General features: G+C 49.2%; 1 protein-coding gene across 2 annotated transcripts in view; it reads left to right on the top strand.

Annotated features, from left to right (window-relative positions):
- The first annotated feature begins 3,310 nt into the window (after positions 1-3,310).
- NOCT (nocturnin) overlaps positions 3,311-21,991 on the top strand; it is a 74,137-nt gene continuing 55,456 nt past the window's right edge. The window contains exon 1 of one of the 2 annotated variants that reach the window (XM_030191729.1): positions 3,311-3,364. In XM_030191729.1, the coding sequence (XP_030047589.1) occupies positions 3,331-3,364 (34 nt within the window). In that variant the 5' untranslated portion in view covers positions 3,311-3,330. The other variant, XM_030191728.1, reaches the window with a different exon arrangement.

Genomic DNA, 21,991 nt, shown 5'->3' with positions numbered 1-21,991 from the left:
CCAAAAAAAAAAAAACCTCCTATTTGTTTTATTTATAGCATTTATACCCCGCTCTTGTCGATAGCAGGTTCAGTGCGGCTTACAATGTATGAGTACAAAGTGTCACAGAGATAACACAATGTAAGTACAAAGTATCATAGAGGTAATACAATGTATGGATAAAAAGTATCACTACGAGAATACAACTGTATAGAGCAGGACAGGGGAGGAGATTGAGGTATGTATAGTGTTAGTGGTGTGGATTCGGATCGTAAATTAAGTTGGGTTGTTTGGATAGGCTTGTTTGAAGAGGTGTGTTTTCAGCAGCTTTCGGAAGCGTAGATGTTTGTTGTGCAGATGAATCTTGGTATGGCGTTCCAGAGTTGGCTGCCTATGACGGAGAAGTTGGATGCATAGTAGGTTTTGTATTTGAGACCTTTGCAGTTAGGCAGGTGAAGGTTGAGATATGTTCGAGAAGATCTGAATCCGTTCCTGGCTGGAAGGTCGATTAGAGTGGTCATGTAACTTGGAGATTCTCCGTGGAGAATCTTGTGGATCTGGGCTTTGAAGTTTATTCGTTCCTTGATGGGGAGCCAGTGGAGTTTTTCACAGAGAGGTGTTGCACTTTCGAACCGTGATTTTCCGAAGATAAGTCTGGGCGGTTTGGAGTTTTTTTTAGGATTTGGGCTTGGCAACCAATGAAGATACTGCTGCAGTAGTCAGCGTGGGTGAGTACTATGGATTGTACCAGATTGCGGAACGTTTTTTGGGGGAGGAATGGCTTTACTCTTTTCAATACCCACATCATGTTGAACATCTTCTTCGTCATGGCTGTTGCGTGAATATCAAGAGTTAGATGGTTGTCTAGTGTTACTCCTAGAATTTTCAATTTTAAAAGTATTTCCATGTAACTTCGAGTGTTTGCTTGATTTTCCAAAAAAATCTAAATATCATTATTTGCATTACTCAGACATAAATAATAGACCAGTTCATTAATGGGCTTCAAGGTAGAAAATGACATGGGGACCCATGGGCTCTGTCCCCATCCCCTCAGTTACTGCGGGTCCCTGTGTCACTCTGTAATCATGTGCATCTTAGCTGTTTCAGTAAAGTTACATCATTCCCAGCTATGTTAAATATAAATTCCCAAGTACTGAGCCTGTGAACATTAATGTAAAAAAGCTTTCCCTCTAAAAGGGCACACTGCACCTCAAATTTAATAGACTTTGACCTCCCCCCTGTAGTTTTGGGTAATATTATCCCAAAAGTTTAAAAGTATCAGCTTTGATCACAAATGCAAAAGTAATAAGAATGTGATCTGACCAAGGAACAGGACATATAAGGAGAGTTCTTATGCTTAGGTGTTTCTAATAGAGCTGTCCAACGAACCATAATCTGGTCCCCATCCCCACCTGCCCCGAGTCAATTCTTTTCTGTCCCTGCAGCATCCCCTTCAAATTGGTACCACCCTACACAACTCCCAGTCTTCTTTCCCATAAGAAACAAAGAATAGCCATACCTGGTCAGACCAATGGACCATCTAGCCTAGTATCCTGCTTCCAACAGTGGCCAATCCAGGTCACAAGTACCCTCCTATAGTCTAACCAGTTATTTCTGTCTCTGTGTTAAGCCCAAATGGTTTATGGAGCAGCTATTCTCCGAGGTGAATGGCCTAGCCAGACAAAATGGGTTGCTATGCAGTGCGGGCTGAGTAGTCCCCTCAGGCCTCCTGCAGGCCCTTTCCTTTCACATAGTCTCCTCTGAGGAAAGGAGACTAGGCCATTTATGCTTCCATCCACAGAAATGGGATTTGATATAACGACATTCAAAGCGGTGTACATATATTCAGCTACTTATTTTGTACCAGGGGCAATGGAGGGTTGTGACAGAGTCACAGGGAGCTGCAGTGGGAATCGAGCTCAGTTCCCTAGGATCAAGGTCCACTGCACTAACCACTAGGCTACTCCTCCACTCCAGGTTTGGTGGCCCATCCTCTATTATCTCACACTACAGGGCAATGTTAGACTGGCAGCAGGCAAAAGAAGCAGAATGGGCTGGGCCATAGGGGTAGTGGTTGCACCAGCCCAACACACAATCAGCACCCAGAGAGCGGAAGCTTAGTTCGTTGGCCCCCTCCAACTAAATAAATGTTTTGCAGCTTATTAGGAAAGTATTCTCTACCTGTTTTCAAATCTATGCTGAAAACCCAACTTTTCACCACTGCTTTTGGCTCCTAGCTACTAGGCAATTGCCTCCCCTTGTTCCTTCTCACCCAGTACTTCCCTGGCCCTTAACTGTCTTGTCTGTATTATTTTTAGATTGTAAGTGCTATTGAGCAGGGCCTGTCTCTCTATGTCTGGTAGCTATACAAATGTTAATAATAATAATAATATTCTACTATCAGCCAGGAGTTTGGAAAACTGCGGCCGGAGACCATTATACTGAACATGAGAAAGATCCTGAAACCTTAATCACAACAGCGGCATCAGCAACAGACAACTAGACATCTGAGCCCACAAAGGCTGAGTGAGTCAACAAACGATGACGCAACAATGAGGTCGAGACGAGCATCGCGTTACGCAAATCCGAATTCGGGGAATCTCTTCCGTCCGACCATATAAGGTAAAGGAGTTGGACTGGAAAACAGGGACTCAGGTTTAATAGAACGCTAGAGTAATGCACGAAATTAACGTTCTCCCGGAAGAGCGACGCCTTCAGCTAAGCCATCGTGCGTACGTATGCAGTGTGCTCAACGCGGACTGTTGAGTAGTATAAAGCCACTCTGACCAGAACACATATCCGAGGCAGAGCTGCCAAATTACCCATTCCAGGAGACTTTTTGGCTGATCCTGGATTTCTGCCAAAAAAAAACAAATCCCGGTGCATTATGGAACCTTGCAATACTGGTTTCAAAGGATACAACACTCACGGACTACAAATACTACACTGCTTTAGGATTAAAACCAGGACCGGTCAAAAAATCACCCTCCTGGAATGGGTAATTTAGTAGCTCTACCAAGGTAAAACCACGGCGTAAATAAGAAGGGACAGGGAGCAACTAGGGACACGCTAAGCTTCCGTCTTTTAATATACACAACCTTTCCCCTACATTTCGCCCCTCCTCCTTGGCCGCCTCCATTGGCCTACAAGAAGGGTGACACCACTTTAAAACATTATAAAGCAAAAGAAAAAAGAACTAGAACCTTATCAGTCATAGACGTGATCTCACAGCGCCTTTCCAAGACAACACAATAAACTTCTTCAGTCTAATTTTGAACACGTGGTATGTTTCTTCCACGCCCCCCCCCCAGATGATAGTTGGACTCTTCCTTACGTCAGCAGGTGTGTGTGATGTCAGTGCCGCGTTCTCCGGCCGCAGGCTCAGGTAGTGTTTTTGTGGGGGGAGTTGTGGGTACACGGCGCGCGCGTTTGTGTGTGTGCGGCAGTTGGTTCGTGGCGGTTGGCGCGCGGCATGTCCCAGAGCCCTGCTAGGCTGTGCGCGGCGGCTCTGTTGCTGCTGTCGCCGCGGAAGGACTGCCCGGCGGCGAGGACTCGCTGTTCTTCTCTCTCCCCGCGGCAGACGAAGAGGGAAGCGGCGCTTCGGGGCTCTTGCCTGCCGAGTGTGCGGGGTTGTTGTGCCGGGGACGCCGGACTGACAGCGACGGGGCCGAACCGGACTGGTGAGTGAGTGAGGAGGCGCGCGCGAGTGACAGGTGTTGGGAGGCAGCCTGTGGGGAAAACAAGGTTTCATGGATGCTGATGATGGCCCAACTGAGGAGGATTTTGATTCAGTGTGTCATCTAGTCTGCCCGGTTTTCCAGGTTCACGCTGCAAACGATTAACGAAACCAGTGTGGCCTTACGGTATTATAATTATAATCCTATACAGTATAATAAAACGCACCTCCAAGCCTTGAAGCATTCCTGCAACGTTCCCGAGCTTTTAGCTTCACTGGGCGTCAGAATGCTGGAGGTGCGCTTTATTGTATAGGATGTGCTCGGTGCTTTTCTGTAGCACATGGGGGAATTTAATATATGCTGATTAAAGTGGAGGAATGGCTGGGGGGGGGGCAGGGGAGAGAGGACAATCGCTGGGGGGCAGGGGTGAGAGGACAATCACTGGGTGGCTGGAGGGGGGAGCAGGGGAGAGAGCACAATCGCTGGGTGGCTGGAGGGGGGCAGGGGAGAGGACAATCGCTGGGTGGCTGGGGGGGGGCAGAGGACAGAGGAGAATCGCTGGGTGGCTGGAGGGGGGACAGGGGAGAGAGGACAATCGCTGGGGGGCAGGGGTGAGAGGACAATCACTGGGTGGCTGGAGGGGGGCAGAGGACAGAGGAGAATCGCTGGATGGCTGGAGAGGAGGGGCAGGAGAATCGCTGGGTGGCTGGAGGGGGGCAGGGGAGAGAGGACAATCGCTGGGTGGCTGGAGGGGGGCAGGGGAGAGAGTACAATCGCTGGGTGGCTGGAGGGAGGAGCAGGGGAGAGAGGACAATCGCTGGGTGGCTGGAGGGGGAGCAGGGGACAGAGGAGAATCGCTGGGTGGCTGGAGGGGGGAGCAGGGGACAGAGGAGAATCGCTGGGTGGCTGGAGGGGGGGCAGGGTAGAGAGGACAATCGCTGGGTGGCTGGAGGGGGGCAGGGGAGAGAGGACAATCGCTGGGTGGCTGGAGGGGGGAGCAGGGGACAGAGGACAATCGCTGGGTGGCTGGAGGGGGGGCAGGGGAGAGAGGACAATCGCTGGGGGGCAGGGGTGAGAGGACAATCACTGGGTGGCTGGAGGGGGGGCAGAGGACAGGAGAATCGCTGGGTGGCTGGAGAGGAGGGGCAGGAGAATCGCTGGGTGGCTGGAGGGGGGCAGGGGAGAGAGGACAATCGCTGGGTGGCTGGAGGGGGGGCAGGGGAGAGAGGACAATCGCTGGGTGGCTGGAGGGGGGCAGGGGAGAGGACAATCGCTGGGTGGCTGGGGGGGGCAGAGGACAGAGGAGAATCGCTGGGTGGCTGGAGGGGGGACAGGGGAGAGAGGACAATCGCTGGGGGGCAGGGGTGAGAGGACAATCACTGGGTGGCTGGAGGGGGGGCAGAGGACAGAGGAGAATCGCTGGATGGCTGGAGAGGAGGGGCAGGAGAATCGCTGGGTGGCTGGAGGGGGGCAGGGGAGAGAGGAGAATCGCTGGGTGGCTGGAGAGGAGGGGCAGGAGAATCGTTGGGTGGCTGGAGGGGGGCAGGGGAGAGAGGACAATCGCTGGGTGGCTGGAGGGGGGCAGGGGAGAGAGGACAATTGCTGGGTGGCTGGAGGGGGGGGCAGGGGAGAGGACAATCGCTGGGTGGCTGGGGGGGGCAGAGGACAGGAGAATCGCTGGGTGGCTGGAGGGGGGACAGGGGAGAGAGGACAATCGCTGGGGGGCAGGGGTGAGAGGACAATCACTGGGTGGCTGGAGGGGGGGCAGAGGACAGTCGCTGGATGGCTGGAGAGGAGGGGCAGGAGAATCGCTGGGTGGCTGGAGGGGGGCAGGGGAGAGAGGACAATCGCTGGGTGGCTGGAGGGGGGGACAGAGGAGAATCGCTGGGTGGCTGGAGAGGGGGCAGGGGAGAGAGGACAATCGCTGGGTGGCTGGAGGGGGAAGGGGAGAGGACAATCGCTGGGTGGCTGGAGGGGGGAGCAGGGGACAGAGGAGAATCGCTGGGTGGCTGGAGGGGGGAGCAGGGGACAGAGGAGAATCGCTGGGTGGCTGGAGGGGGGGCAGGGGAGAGAGGACAATCGCTGGGTGGCTGGAGGGGGGCAGAGGACAGAGGAGAATCGCTGGGTGGCTGGAGAGGAGGGGCAGGAGAATCGCTGGGTGGCTGGAGGGGGGCAGGGGAGAGAGTACAATCGCTGGGTGGCTGGAGGGGGGGCAGGGGAGAGAGGACAATCGCTGGGTGGCTGGAGGGGGGGCAGAGGACAGAGGAGAATCGCTGGGTGGCTGGAGAGGAGGGGCAGGAGAATCGCTGGGTGGCTGGAGGGGGGGCAGGGGAGACACACTCGCACCCAGCAGTCTCACTCTTTCTGTCACACACACACACTCGCACATTCACTCTCTCTCTCACACACACACAGTCAATCTCGCGCATACACATTCTGAGGAAAACCTTGCTAGCGCCCGTTTCATTTGTCTCAGAAACGGGCCTGTTTTACTAGTTAAGTTATAACAGCTTGCTTTAAAAAGTTTCCAAATTAAGTGTATTGTTGGAGCAAACAAGCGATTTGCACGAGGTCACAAGCTCTGTCAATACAGAGGCAATGAGAGATGGACTCTGGGCTCTCTGGTTTTTAGCCCTTTGCTCCAGCCACAATAACAATAAACAAGTGTAATGTAACTGGAGGAAGGAAGGTCAAACTGCTTTGGCGGCTACTTCCCTTATGAAGCTGTTAGTTAATAACCGACTGGCTGAACCTAAAACGAATTACCAAATAGTATCCCTGCAACTCACTCACACTGCCATCCACACCAGACTTATACCCTGATCACATAAATAAATAGATGAGATTGTGCTCTGATGATACACAGAGACTGAAGAAACTGTAATTTAGGGTTTATGTTCAATGTTCTTTGTGGGATTTATTTATGTGATCAGGGTATAAGTCTGGTGTGGATGGCAGTGTGAGTGAGTTGCAGGGATACTATTTGGTAATTGTTTTAATGCACTGGTTTGTTTTCACTAATAAAGATTTTGTAATTTATATAGAACAGGAGTACTGTTTGTTTTTAATGTTTTAGGTACCTCCTATATATATATATATATATATATATATATATATATATATATATATATATATCCCCTATTAGGATTAAGATTGAACCTAAAACGAACCAAAGATCTATCAAAGGCCAGTCAGACCCAATTACATATATCTCCTAGTCCTGCTCAAAGAGCCGTTTGTGAAGCAAATAGGCAAGGGGAGAGCATGGCTTTGGTTGAATATGGTGACATTTTGTGTAATAATAGATCTGGAAACTGACAGGGGGATGGTATGGGATGCTGGACAGTTCAAACCATGTCGACATTACAGTCAAACTGAAATGGGCTAAGCGGTCGTTTGTTGTCACTTAATACTTCAGAAGCATTAGTGTAGCCTTCTCTAGTCTGTATGGCCTGGTAGTGGGATTCTGACACCTAATCTGTTTTTCTCAATGAATGAGGAACCATGGGAATAGAAAACAAACACTTCGCAGTTGTTTACCTGTTGCTTAAAAATACATAAAACCAGTGGTCCATTCAGTTGATGTGGCTTCCATTAGCCATGGGATTTCTGTCACACTGGGGTAGACTGAATTATTTCTGACACATTGGAAGAACATCTTAAAAACTTGTCAAAGTAACAGGTGGTTGAAGTAGTTCATAATATTTAATCACTGTAACATGCTTTTTTTCTTTTTTTTATTAAAACTTTGGTAAGTGTTAATCCAGAGCAGTGTCCTAACTGGCTGGCTTATTTTTTTGACTGGAGAAATAAATTACTGGTCTGTTTATATGTGCACAGTGTTTTCTTTGTGTGACATTGAGGCATATTTTCAAAGAACGTAGCCTTCCAAAGTTCCATAGGTTTCTATATTTAGTTACCATGGTGCAAGTATTGTAAGGAAAGATTGAAATCTGTAGCTTGTACTTAAAAGGCTCTATAATAGCAGATATGGGCAAAATATAGCTTTTACTAGAGGCAGAACATTTATTTTCAGAATTTAGGCTGACTGGTTCTTTTGAGAAGTGAGGTGTCGGTGGACTTCAATTACCATGTGATTATTTAACAAACAGCACGCAAGGGGTGAGTGACTCTGCCCAGTACTGTAAAGTGAACCAGCCGTGTGGCTGAGGCCAGAAAATTGTATGCTTTGAGGGATTTCTAGGTTTGGATCTCATCAGAGACAGTGAAACAGAGATATTGTACTCAGACCCTGAGAGGAGGAGAGGGGAACAGTTGCTTTTATTGTGTCATATATATTTAGGTTCAAGAGATGCTGTTGGACCTGCAGAGTTGTGTGATTCAGAACCACAGTTTTGTGGTTTTAAAGTAGCTACTTTCTCTATTGTTACCCTTTCATCAGAGGTACTAGGTGTATTTTGTGCTATGTGCCTGTAGGTTCCTAAATCTTTTTGGGACATAGTAAATATTTCACCATTAACACAATTGGGTGTCATTTCATTCTTTCCAACCCAACAGCAGTTGAAAAGAATCATACAAAAGGGGTGGGGGTCAAATGTCTGTCCAGTGGCAAAATAACTGAACATTTTACAGAACAGGATGATACTTGGGCATGTGGGGGGAAAAATAGTAGAAACACAGGTCAAAAATGGGCCAAATCAGACCTGAGGTTCCAGGGAAATGACACCTCCCCCCCATATGGCCTCATAGAAACATGACAGCAGGTAAGGGTCAAATGGTCCATCCAATCTGCCCATCCTTTTCTCCTCCTTTTCCTAAGAGATCTTAAATTCTGACACTTTTCTCCAAGACCTCTACTGGGAGGCATTTTCATGGGAAAAGGAGTTCCAGCTTCTGCTGCATGTCACCTGAATGCCCATTTGACCATGTATTTTAGAACAGGCTATATGAGAGTTCCTGTCTAAAATACCAGCAAAACTTCAGACATCCTGACTTGGTCTAAAGTCAAATTCCACTCTGTATTTATGATATTCTCCGAGGACAAGCAGGCTGCTTGTTCTCACATGTGGGTCGACGTCCGTGTCGGCCCAGGAAGGTGCAAATTTTTGCAAGCAAAAAAGTAAAGTTTTACCAGAGTCTTCTGGCATGTGAGCTGTGCAGACGACTTCCTGCCCATCGCTTGAGCGTTCCCCTTCAGTTTTTTCTTGTCCGCGAATGAGGTGATGGGTTTTTTTCTGTGCTTCTCATAAGGCCCAGGAAAAGAGTTTGATGACTTGAACTTTATTTTTCCTAATTTTTTCTTTAAAAAAAAAAAAACCTCCCGTAGCCAACTCTTAGTTTAGCCCCCTTTTAAAGTTTACTTTGTTTTCGACACGGCCAGCTTTAAGCCGCATGGTCGGTTCTCCCTTTCTTTTGTGCCCTTTTTTCTTTTAGTAGGCACAATCGCATATTTTGATTTCGCCGAAGCCGTTTTTCCTTCCATCTCATCGAAGACACCCAGCGGCTTCAAACGTTGTACTTGGTGCAACCGGACCATCTTGGGTACTGATATCCACACCTGGTGTATCCAGTGCCTTGGGCCCGACCCTAGCCCAGCCGCTTGCAGTCTGTGTCTTCGTATGAAGAAACGGACTCAAGCGTCTCGTGACGTCCAATTAGAAAAGCTTTTTGGGGCTTGGTCCGGTCTTTCGACATCGGTACCGAGGGTGTCAACAACAAAAGGAGCATCGACGTCGGGAAGAGAAGTAATGGCTACTGAGAGATCAACTCGCGCTGGGAGCAGCGAGGCGTCGAGTAGGTCTCCACCTGCCTCCTGTTATGCAGGCCCCCCCCCCCCCCCCGGGACCGACCTTCATCAGACCAGGCCCCGAGGAGACATGAGGATTCCATGTCCTAATCGGTACCGAGGAGTCTCAATGACGGGCGTCGAGCGAAGGCGAAGAAGCACAGTCATCTGTCTCCTTCAATACACGGTGCTGGGAACTCCGGGTCGTCGAAGGAATCGGCACCCGAGAAGCGTCGGTGCCAAGAGGATCGCTTCCCCTCTATACAGGAGGTGCTGATGCGTCTGTCTCCTGGCAGCCTGGTACCTGCTCCAGAGCCTCAACAGATTCTACCACTGGCTGCTCCACCGACCCTGCAGCCTTCTCCGATGGCGGCTCTCGACGAGCGCATCTGGACCCTGCTTCCAGTCCTTCTGGAAGGATTGCTGTGCCAGTCTGCTTCGGTGTCGGGGGTGCTTGCGCTTTCCGTGCTGTCTGCTGCAGCGGTGTCTGGCCCTTCACCTGCAGTGAGGTCCCCGGCCTCGGTGCCACCTGCGGCATCAGCATTGGCTGCCACCCAGGTCAACTCCCCTTCGACGTCAGTTGAGGAAGCTTCGCTGCAGTCCAGGCGGGTGTCGGCTTCTCGACATCGCCATCGAGGACGTCGTTCCTCACCATCGAGGCAGGCTCCGTATCGGAGTGCCCTGAGGGCAGTCTTGTCCGATACTGAGGAGGAGCGTTCGTGGGAGTCAGAAGAAGATCCCAGGTACTTTTCTTCTGATGAGTCCTATGGGATTCCCTCTGAACCTTCTCCTCCACCAGAAAGGAGACTTTCTCCACCGGAGAGTCTGTCCTTTACCGCCTTTGTCCAGGAAATGGCTACGGCTATTCCCTTTCCTATGGAGGCTGAGGATGAGCCCAGGGCTGAGATGCTCGAAGTCCTGGACTATCCTTCTCCACCTAGAGAGGCTGTAATGGCTCCTCTACAGCTAAACACGCTGTGATTGGCTGAGAGACCTAGGGGCGGAAGATGGACAGGAGTTGAAGACGTGGATGATGGACATCCTCAACTGCGCTCTCCTGCACTTTTCTTGCCTGGGGTGGGCTCTCAGGGGTGGTGGCTGAGCCGGGATCACGGAAGAGAGGAACCCCCGGAGCCTTCCTGCAGCAGGCGTGGAGGGGGTGAGTGGCGCGGCGTCTTCCTTTCCCGGGTGGCGCAGGGACGGCCACAGGCATAGCAAAGGTGCCATAACTTAAAAAAAAAATTTTAAGTCCCTCACGAGCACTTGGGACACGCAGCTTGTTTTTTTTTGTTTTGTTTTTTTAGATTGGTGTTAGGCGCTTTCCCACTGGTCTCCATGGGTCCCGTTCACAGCAGCCCCAGCCTAACGAGAGGTGCAGACCACCCGTTAGGTTTTCCACGGTAAGGGGATCGTAATACCTTAGTGCATCTCATTAAACTAGCCTGCTACGGTAGTGCAGCTCATTATAATACCCTTTGGATCATTTGCATTCCTTTTTCGTTAGCTGCTACCATGACAAGACAATGCCCTTTTGTGCATGGCACGGTTTACTACTTGCTCGTTGAACTGGCTTGAACCAGTTTAAAACCCACATTAATGGCTCGTTTTTTTTTTTAGTGCATCTACCCCTAAAAGGAAAGAGGACAATAACTGTGGAGAAGAGTCAATCAAAGACATACAGCGGAAGGTGGTAGAGACAGGAGTAGAAGGATGGATGCTGGAGGCAAGGAAGAGAAAAGGAAAATATCTGTTGCAGGAGTATAATGAGGATAAGGATGCAAGAGCAATGTTAAGGGAAAAGGGCAGAGGGCTTATGAATAGGGTGAAAGAAAGTGGGTATAGACCCTTTGAAGGAAGTGAGAGGGAGGAAATGTATAAGAGGGTAAGACAAGGAGACTGGAGATGGATAGAGGATGAGTGACAGTGAAGGAACTGGGGTTGGTGATGGGATGAAAGGCAGAGGTAGATGAGGCTGGGTTGAGAGTACAGAAGTAGAAACAGTGGACTACAAAGTGGCTAAAAGACAAGAATGGGAGGCTGTCATACAAATGAGAGACAAAACTGGGAGAATCAGAAGTGAGCATAGGGAGTGGAGGTGGAGAAGTAGACAAAAATGCAGATAAGAGAAATGGGGAAAAATGAGACAGAAGGATGTGTCAGATGTAGAGGAGGACAGGAAGATGAAAAGGAGAGTAAAGAAAAAATGGAAATGTGATCATAAAAAAGGATTTAGGAGAAAACAAGAGGAAGTGGTAGAAAGAGACCAGGATCAACTCAGGAAAAATAAAATAATCAAACAAAGGTACAGAATATCTATTTTCAATTTCTAGAGAATGAATAATGTTCTGAAAAAGTGCATTACTTGCATTTTGCTCAATACAGGAGGAAATGCATTTGTTTTTCTTTCTTCGGTATACCATGGCTGTCTGAGTCTGGTTTCTAGAGTTTTCCATTTCATTTTTTGTCTGTGTTTGTAGTCTCCAATTCTTTGGGGGTGTTTTACTAAAGATTAGCACAGGTTATTGAGGCACACAGTCTCGGGGGGCGGGGCACCCAATCTGCTCTACAGCTTCCCAGCACAGAGACACTGGAACCCTTGGCCCGACGTCTTCAGGAAACGGCAACCACATTGGATTCCTCTACTCTTTCTCCCCGCTCCCATAATCCAGATGGTCTTATGATTTTAAGTGGAGGAAGTTTTCCGTCTGTGGTGGAAGGCTTTTAAACTCTTTATCCTGTCTCACATAACTGCTATATTTCATTCACCTCAAGTATTTTCCAATAGCAAAAAATAGTAAATATTTAGATGGGCTATCAAGTGTGAGATACGTTTTTAAAAATACAGATCACACATCACTATTCTCATCAGACCATTTTTCAGTTCACTGTATTGTGTATATATTAAAACTTTTCAGGTCAGGTACTTCAGCTCATAGAAAAACTTTCACCTGTTGGGTAAAAAGCAGGAGCCACATAAACAGCTAAAAATCATGTGGCAGTGAGTTTTAAGTTTATAATCACCAGTTGCACCAAGGTGAATTCTAAGAGTTGGTTTTCAAACCGGACTGATAAATATAGAAACATGACCTATGGCTATGCTAACCCTGACAGTGTTTCGATTATCATGCCATATCAGAGAGAGAGCACATGTGATAAATTTCAAAACTTATCTCTAAGTAGACTTCCACTGTATATATTTTAAGAATTACTGAAGATTGTGAAGATTATGATGTGGGATTTAAATGTGCACTTGGTGGTGGTGGTCACTTCTGTGTGCGGTCTGTGAACTCCAGAGCTGATGCTCTGATGATCAGAAGCAAACGCAGGTGCTAGAGGACAATAGTGCCATACTAGGGCCCGCATTTGCTCCCGCCTGATGATCAGAGTCGGTGAGCATGTGTAACAGTGCACTCGCCAGTTCTGATTGCAGTGAGCATACAAATGCATATTAAACAGGGCATTGCCTATTCCTCCCTAATGCTCAGCGGGCAGCATGCCAAACATTGGTGGTGCTTGTGCAGCAAACCCTATGCCAGCTTAGAGATAGCGTTAGGATTTGCAGAGCAATTGGGAGGAATGGGGATCCCTGTCCAGCATTCATTAGCATGCTTGCAGGCCCCCCCCCCCCAAGCAATCAAGGCCCTGGTGGCCTAGTGCCCCCCCAACACCCAAAAAAGAATTCCTGGTGGGCTGCCACCCCAACCCCCCCCCCCCCCCCAGAAGTCTAGCAGAGCCTTTCCCTCCTCCTGTACCTCTCCGATGGAGGAGGGAGTAGCGCACTCCCTCCTCATGCAGCGCCACCTTCAAAATGACGCTCTGCCCAGTGCATCCAGGGATGCACTGGGCAGGGCTTCCCTACAATATAAGGGATTCTTTTGGGGGGTTAGGGGGCTGGAGATCCACTTGACCTCCAGGCCCTCGGGGGGGGGGGGGAGTGTTGGGGGACTTGAGGTCCACTGGACCTCCAGCAACCATGTCGCTGTCTGGGGGGGGGGGGCTTGGGTTGGCAGCTGGCATCCTTTCACACTTTCCCCCTATGATTAGAGCTTTTATTTGCATGCTATTAGCTCTGATCATAGGAGCGGTATAGCCCCGCGCTGTTGCGGCACCATTTTTAGAGAGCTATTTGGAACAGTGGAGGGCTTCTGATAATCTGGCTAAGCCTTATCCACCTTATAGAAAAGTTTTTCAACAGTGGGATGGTTCTGTGCACACATGGTACAGTGATCTTCCTCCACCCCCATCCCCCTATCTGTTGGTGTTCCCCAGGGATCTGTCCTTGGACCCCTTCTCTTCTCAATCTACACCTCTTCCCTGGGCTCCCTGATCTCATCTCATGGTTTCCAGTATCATCTCTATGCTGATGACACCCAGCTGTATCTCTTCATACAGACATCACCGCGGAGACCCAGGCAAAGGTATCAGCCTGCTTATCCGACATTGCTTCCTGGATGTCCAACCGCCACCTGAAACTGAACATGTCCAAGACCGAGCTCATCGTCTTTCCACCAAAACCCACTTCCTTAGCATCCCTCCGGACCGGCCCAGGATTGGACTGATGGGTTGTGCACGCCTACCAGCAGGTGGAGACTGAGAAAAAAACTCTGACTCTAGAGAGCCAATGAGAGCCCTGGTCATGTGACCCTAGTCTCAGTATTTTCTCAGTCTCCCAGCAGGTAGGACGTGAGCCTATTAGTCTCTCTTTTTGGTATTTGTAGATATTTTCTTTATTGGTTCTTCTGTGCCCAGGAATTTTATTGAGGTCATTCCTGATACTAAGTGCCTTAGTGTTCAGCCTCTGGGGTGTTAAACTCGGGTGCCCCGAGTCCCTCCCCCCTATTTCCTCCCCATCTCCCTTCTGGTGTATCCCCACACAGCTTTATTAATAACTAAGGGGAGGGCTACCCTTTCATTGTAAAGGAGTATTGCCTTTGGGAGAGGCAGCCAGTATTTAAAAAAAAAAAAAAAAAAAAAAAAGAACTGAAACAGCTGAGTAAGCTATCTGTTCCCCGCTGACTTAACGAGCAGGCAGCTCTGTCAGGCAGCTCTGTGTTTTCAACTCTGTGGGTTTCAGCACCTGTTTTGAAAAAAAAAAAAAAAAAGAGCTTTGAGATAGGGGAAGCGAACGAAGGCAAGCAAGTACCCTTTTAGTGCTTTATTGCTCCTGTCAGCCCTTGGGTTTTTAGCTGCTAAATAGGCGTTTTAAAAAGGCGCGAACCGCGTTGCCGCTTTCTCGCGAGTGCTCGCTTGTTGCCGCGATGGCGGAGAAGTTGAAAAGATGTGCAGTCTGTCAGCGTCGGGGGGTTAATGCCTCCGGCGCCTGTAAATTTTGTACAGCGCTTGACATGCCCGCCGTTTCTCTTCCTCCGCCGGTTTTGCCTTCGGTTCCGTCGGGGGTTTCGATTTCGCCGTCGCGCTCCCTCGCTCCTACTTCGGAGATCTCTGGCTTAGAAGCGCCCGCGGCGAAAGTGGCGCGAACGGCGGCCATTTTGGCTCCTGCTCCTTCAACGTCGGGTGCCGCGTCTGGCCCTTTAAACTCCGCGATTTTAGGAGATTTAAATACGGAGGTCCTGGCACATTCGACAGCCACTCAGGGAGGAGGTTTTCCCCCTGAGTTTGTTATTCAGATGTACCAGGCCTTCCTGATGCAGCGAGAGGGGCCAGCAGCGGGGCTGGCAGGGACTACAGCGGGGCTGTCAGGGGCTATGGGCAGTTTGGTTCCTACTGCACCTAAGCCTAGGACATGTGAGTTTCCTTCAGATCTGGTACCAGAGCATACTTCAGACATGCCTTTTTTGGAGGAAGAGGAAGACTTAGGACCGGCACTTAATGAGCTGGCTTGGGAGGATCCTTCCTCTTTAGATCCTGACTCTGTTCCTTTGGGCCAGGGGGAAGATCCCTCGGTGGCTAGAGTGTTTCATAAGGAAGATTTACAGGATCTTATTGTTATGGTGGCTACTACTTTAAATTTTGATGATCAGCCTCCAGCTTCACAAGTCCGTAAGGTTGATTTGTTGGTTAAGGGCTCTAGGGCTTCCAGCAAGACCTTTCCTATGCATGAGGACATTTGGGATGTCATTAAAGCGCAGTGGGAGGTCCCGGATGCTGCTTTTCGGCCTACTAGATCCATGTCTCGTTTATATCCAGTGCCCGAAGCTGATAAAGCACTTCTTAAGCTGCCAGTGGTTGATGCTGTGGTCTCTGCGGTTACTAAACGCAACACAGTCCCAGTAGATGGAGGAACGGCGCTTAAAGATACTCAAGACAGGCGTTTGGACTCTCTTTTGAAGCATAATTTTGAGGTTTCCTCTCTGGCAGTGCAGGCGGCCATTTGCGGATCTTTAGTGGCCAGGGCCTGCTTTCGTTGGGCCGAGAGAGTCTTGGATAGATCTTCGGATGATCTTGCAGCTATAGATGTCGAGGTGGCAAAGATTGAAACGGGCTCTGCTTTTTTAGCCGATGCCCTATATGACCTGTTGAGGGCTTCTTCTAAATCTTTGGCCCTGGGAGTTGCAGCTCGCCGCTCTCTTTGGTTGAAAGGTTGGTCGGCAGATGCGGCCTCCAAATCTAAGTTGAGTAAATTTCCCTTTAGGGGGTCATTTTTGTTTGGAGAGGACTTGGACAAATTGGTTCACTCCCTAGGAGACTCTAAGGTGCCTCGTCTCCCTGAAGATCGGCCTCGCCTATCCAGTCGGGGTGCCTTGTTTGGACGTGGTAGGCTAAGGTCTTTCCGTAGATTTCAGCCTGATAAAGCTTCTCAGCCTCAGAGATCGCGTTTCTTTACCAGGAACCAGTCCTTTCGAGGTTACCGCAGAGGAGGCAGATTCTCAAGCGGCAATTTTCGCTCCCCTGCGCGTACTTCCCAATGAAGGTGCGAGGGCCCCTTCTCTGGTACCTGTCGGAGCTCGGCTTTCTCAGTTTTATCAGAGGTGGGCCCACATTACATCAGATCAGTGGGTCTTGGAGGTGGTTCGAGACGGATATGCCTTAGAATTGGCAAGGCCTATTTCAGACGCCTTTCTGGAGTCTCCCTGTCGCTCTCCACTCAAAGCGCGTGCGGTTCGGGAGACTCTACAGAGGCTCTTAGATCTTCAGGCGATTTATCCAGTTCCTCCTGCCGAGTACAAGCAAGGTCGGTATTCCATTTACTTTGTGGTGCCCAAAAAGGAGGACTCCCATCGTCCTATTCTCGACCTCAAAGCTGTCAATCGCGCTCTCAAGGTCACCAGTTTCAGGATGGAGACCCTTCGGTCAGTCATAGTAGCAGTGCGCAAGGGAGAGTATTTAACAGCTTTGGATCTGACAGAAGCCTATTTGCATATTCCCATTCGTCCTGCTCACCACAAGTTTTTGCGTTTTGCAATTCTAGGCCGGCATTATCAGTTTCGCGCTCTGCCTTTCGGCCTGGCGACGGCGCCGCGCACATTTACCAAAGTGATGGTCGTGGTGGCAGCGGCTCTCAGGAAGGAAGGGATTCTGGTTCATCCCTACCTGGACGACTGGTTGATAAGGGCAAAGTCTTATCAGGAAAGTTGTCAGGTCACGGAGCGAGTAGTATCGTTCCTGCAGTCCCTAGGTTGGGTGGTGAACATTGCCAAGAGCCGTTTGGTTCCCTCTCAGTCTCTAGAGTATTTGGGGGTCACCTTCGATACTGCGAGGGGTCGAGTTTTTCTTCCGCAGGGCAGAATCCTAAAGCTCCGGTCTCAAGTTCTGAATTTGATGCATCTGAAAGTACCGTGTGCTCGAGACTATCTTCAGGTTCTCGGTTCCATGGCTGCCTCGATAGAAGTAGTTCCCTGGGCCAGAGCTCACATGAGATCTCTTCAGTGGTCTCTTCTGACCCGGTGGTCTGCTCAAACAGATTCCCTTCTGGTGAGACTGCCTTTGCGGCTCCGGGAACGAATCTCTCTGTTTTGGTGGCTACGGATGCAGAATCTCACTGTGGGGATGCCGTTGGAGCCTCCGCGGTGGATTCCTCTAACAACAGATGCCAGTCTCCGAGGCTGGGGGGCTCATTGCCTGGACAAGTGGGCCCAGGGCCTCTGGTCGCCGCTGGAAGCAGTTCAATCCATCAACTTTCTGGAGACCAGGGCGATTCGGTTAGCTCTGCTGCACTTCGGTTCTCTTCTGGAGGGCACAGCTGTGCGAGTTCTCTCGGACAACGCCTCGGCAGTAGCCTACATCAACCGCCAGGGAGGTACGAGGTGCCGTCTCCTGTGTCGGGAAGCGGAGAGTCTCCTGGCGTGGGCGGAGATTCACCTCACGGCCATCTCAGCCTCGCATGTGGCAGGAGTGGACAACGTGCAAGCAGACTTCCTCAGTCGTCACACTCTCGATCCCGGGGAATGGGCTCTGAGCGATCGGGCGTTTCAGTTGATAGTACAGCGTTGGGGTCTTCCAGTACTAGATCTCTTCGCCTCCAGGCTCAACTCCAAAGTTCCTCGCTTTTTCAGTCGCCGAAAAGATGTAAGGGCGGCAGGGGTAGACGCCCTCTTGCAGCAATGGCCCTCCGGCCTTCTTTACGCGTTTCCTCCATGGCCACTAATAGGTCGTCTCCTTCAGAAGATCGAAGACCACGGGGGGCCGATCATTTTGGTGGCACCGGACTGGCCTCGGCGTCCCTGGTACGCGGATCTCCAGCGTCTGTCCGTGGCGTCTCCTCTTCGTCTTCCGGCACACAAGGCGTTGCTGGTTCAAGGACCAGTTCTACATCCAGATCCAGCTCGATTTTGTCTTACGGCTTGGCTCTTGAACGAGCTCGTTTAACTAAGCGAGGATTTTCAACGCCAGTGATTTCTACCATGCTGCAGTCTCGTCGCCGTTCCACTTCGTTAAACTATATTCGCACGTGGAGAATTTTTGAGGATTGGTGTGCAGAAGCTGACATTGTTCCTTTTCGGGCGTCAGTACCTCAGATGTTAGACTTTTTACAGCGAGGTTTTGATAAGGGGCTCTCTCTTTCGTCGCTGAAGGTGCAGGCGGCAGCTCTGTCCTGTTTCAGAGGTAAAATAAGGGGTAAGTCTTTGGCTAGTCTTCCCGAGGTGGCTCGTTTTTTGAAGGGGGTCTGCCTTCTTCGTCCTCCGGTCAGATCGGTTTTTCCATCTTGGGACCTTAATCTGGTGCTTTCGTCTCTGACAAAGCCTCCTTTTGAGCCTTTACAAACATGTTCTCTGAAGGATTTAACGCTTAAGACGGTGTTTTTGGTGGCTATCGCGTCAGCTAGAAGAGTCTCAGAGTTGCAAGCTTTTTCCTGTAGATCTCCATTTCTGGAATTTTCTAAAGAGCGAGTGGTCCTTCGGCCGGTTCCTTCCTTTTTGCCCAAGGTACTATCTCGGTTTCATATGTCCCAGTCGGTTTTTCTTCCTATTCTGGGATCCTCCTCCGGAACGCAGGAGCAGCGAAAGTTGCATACTCTGGATGTTAGGAGAGTACTTAAAAGGTATCTTGCGGTTACGGAGGACTTCCGTCGATCGGACCGCCTCTTTCTGCTATTTGCTGGTCACCGCAAGGGCCTGGCAGCTTCTAAGCCTACTTTGTCTCGGTGGATCAAAGAAATGATAGCGTCTGCTTATCTCTTGGCAGACAGACCAGTTCCGGCAGCGCTTAAAGCTCATTCTACCCGGGGGCAGGCAGCCTCGTGGGCGGAGTGTTCCTTGGTGCCTCCAGCGGAGATCTGTAAGGCAGCGACTTGGTCGTCACTTCATTCTTTCTCTAGGCATTACAGGCTAGATGTACAGTGTCGTCAGGAGACCGTCTTTGCATCTCGCGTACTCACAGCGGGTTTGCTGGGGTCCCTCCCTTAGGACTACTGCTTTGTTACGTCCCATCAGTCCAATCCTGGGCCGGTCCGGAGGGATGCTAAGGAAGGAGAAATTAGACCTTACCTGCTAATTTGCTTTCCTTTAGTCCCTCCGGACCGGCCCAGGTCCCTCCCGTGTTCTATGGTTCTCAATTTTACTGTGTACAGAGATGCAACTGTCGTCTACAGAGCTGTTCTGCTAGTTAGACAGTTAAAGGAGATACATTATGTTCTACAAGAAATACATTATGTTCTACAAGTTAAATGTTTTGCAAGTTCTCTGGTTATTCAGTTCATAATATTATACAACTTGCACAGTTTATGGGATACACATTTCTGTACATAATTGGCCATGCCACGGCTCTGAACTGAGTTGTTGGTGCGCCCAGTGTCACGGCGAAGCCGTAGTTTAAGCACGTTGGTTTTCTCTCGTGCTGCCTGGCTGCTTAAATTCCTCAGGGCACAGAATATAGGTCCTTCTTTTCCTTTCTGCTTGGTTATTCAAATACTGAGACTAGGGTCACATGACCAGGGCTCTCATTGGCTCTCTAGAGTCAGAGTTTTTTTCTCAGTCTCCACCTGCTGGTAGGCGTGCACAACCCATCAGTCCAATCCTGGGCCGGTCCGGAGGGACTAAAGGAAAGCAAATTAGCAGGTAAGGTCTAATTTCTCCTTCTCCTCTTCCTCCACTTTCTATCTCAGTTGATAACACCCTCATCCTCCCTGTCTCATCTGCCCGCAACCTCGGAGTCATCTTTGACTCCTTCCTCTCCTCTGCGCATATCCAGCAGATAGCCAAGACCTGTCGCCGCTTCCTCTTTAACATCAGCAAGATTCGCCCTTTCCTCTCTGAACACACCACCCGAACTCTCGTCCACGCTTTCATTACCTCTCGCCTTGACTACTGCAACTTACTCCTCACCGGCCTCCCACTTAGCCATCTATCCCCCCTTCAGTCTGTTCAGAACTCTGCTGCACGTCTTATATTCTGCCAGAACTGATATACTCATATCACCCCTCTCCTCAGGTCACTTCACTGGCTTCCAATCAGATATGGCATTCAAATAAAGCTTCTCCTTCTTACCTACAAATGCACTCAGTCTGCAGCCCCTCACTACCTTTCTACCCTCATCTCCCCTTACGTTCCCGCCCGAAACCTCCATTCACAGGATAAACCCCTCCTCTCAGTACCCTTCTCCACCACCGCCAACTCCAGGCCCCACTCATTCTGCCTCGCCTCACCCTATGCTTGGAACAACCTTCCTGAGCCCATACGCCAAGCCCCCTCCCTGCCCGCCAAGCCCCCTCCCTGCCCATCTTCAAGTCTTTGCTTAAAACCCACCTCTTCAATGCTGTGTTCGGCACCTAACTCTTACCGTTCAGTAAATCCAGACGGCCCCAATTTGACTGCCCCTATCGGACTGATCGTTCACTTGTCTTTTAGATTGTAAGCTCTTTGAGCAGGGACTGTCCCTCTATGTTAAATTGTACAGCGCTGCGTAACCCTAGTAGCACTTTAGAAATGTTTAGTAGTAGTATCTTTTCTAGTATCCACATCCAATCTGTAGTGCTTTGAGAGATAATGCAAAGAGGACCATGTAGCTGATCTACAAATTTCTTTAATAGGGACCACAAGGGACTCTGTCCAAGCAGTGGTTACACCTCTAACAGAGTGAGCTCTCAGAAGGGCTAAGAAGTTGTTTTCCTCACAAAATATATGCTGCGGAAATGGACTCCTTCATCCATGTAGCAACTGTGGCTTTGGAAGCTGCCAGACCTTTCCTAGGACCATTAACAACCTTAAAGTGCATAAGAAGAACATGACGGAGATTAGCACAATGAGAACCATAATGCTCTTTAGATAAGGATGGGAGAAGAAAAGGCTGATTCACATGAAATGAGGAGAGAACCTTGGTAGAAAGGAAGGAACTGTTTGAAGGGAAACCCTGGCCTCAGAAAAAAAAAAAAACAGGGATCTTTGAAGCTCTGAAACTTGCCTGGCTGAAGTAATAGCCACCAAAGACAGTCTTGAGGGTAAGGTCCTCCAAAGTTGTCTTGTATAATGAGTCAAAAGGAGGATCTTGCAGAGCTTTCAAGACTAAATTGAGGTTCCACTGAAAACAAATTAGATGGAGGGGTGTCTGAAGGCCCCACAAGAATCTGACTACATCAAGGTTTCCTACCAAGGAGGAATTGTTCATTCGTCCCCTGAAGCAACCTAACGGCACCACCTGAACTCTGAGAATTCAAGCCTAAACCTGTTTTGAAACCACCTTGAAAGGCTAAGAGATGCACAAAGGTATATATTTTTTTAAATGTATCTTTAATGAAATGTTTAAATTTACAATCCAAGCATATTGTCAGTTGTATAGAAGATAAACTTATACAAAGGGGAAATAAACTTGTACAAAGTACATAAAATTGTTAGAAGAGACACCTGGATGTTATCACAAGTCCTCACTAAGTGGAGGAGACGAGATCAACCAAAAAAAAAGAAAAGAATATTCAAAGGTCAAGAAGAAAAAAAAACCCCTAGAGCTAGATATTTAAATCTTAAATGAGGGACTATAAAACTTATAGCTGTGGTTCTTCTGCATCAGATACAAGAGCCTGTCAACTTGTCACAATCGTATTACTCAACAACAGTCAACTGAGGCAGATTGAAAAAGAATATATGATTGGAACTGGTATTGAACCACACATTTACATGGACATTTTAAGAAAAACTGACCACCAGAGCCAAAACTCTGGATCTCATTAACAAAAATTGTCTACGCTCCTTTTCTAAGG

This window comes from Microcaecilia unicolor, chromosome 2, assembly GCF_901765095.1.
Source record: "Microcaecilia unicolor chromosome 2, aMicUni1.1, whole genome shotgun sequence".
Lineage (NCBI taxonomy): Eukaryota > Metazoa > Chordata > Amphibia > Gymnophiona > Siphonopidae > Microcaecilia > Microcaecilia unicolor.
This window is presented reverse-complemented; position numbering and strand designations above follow the sequence as displayed.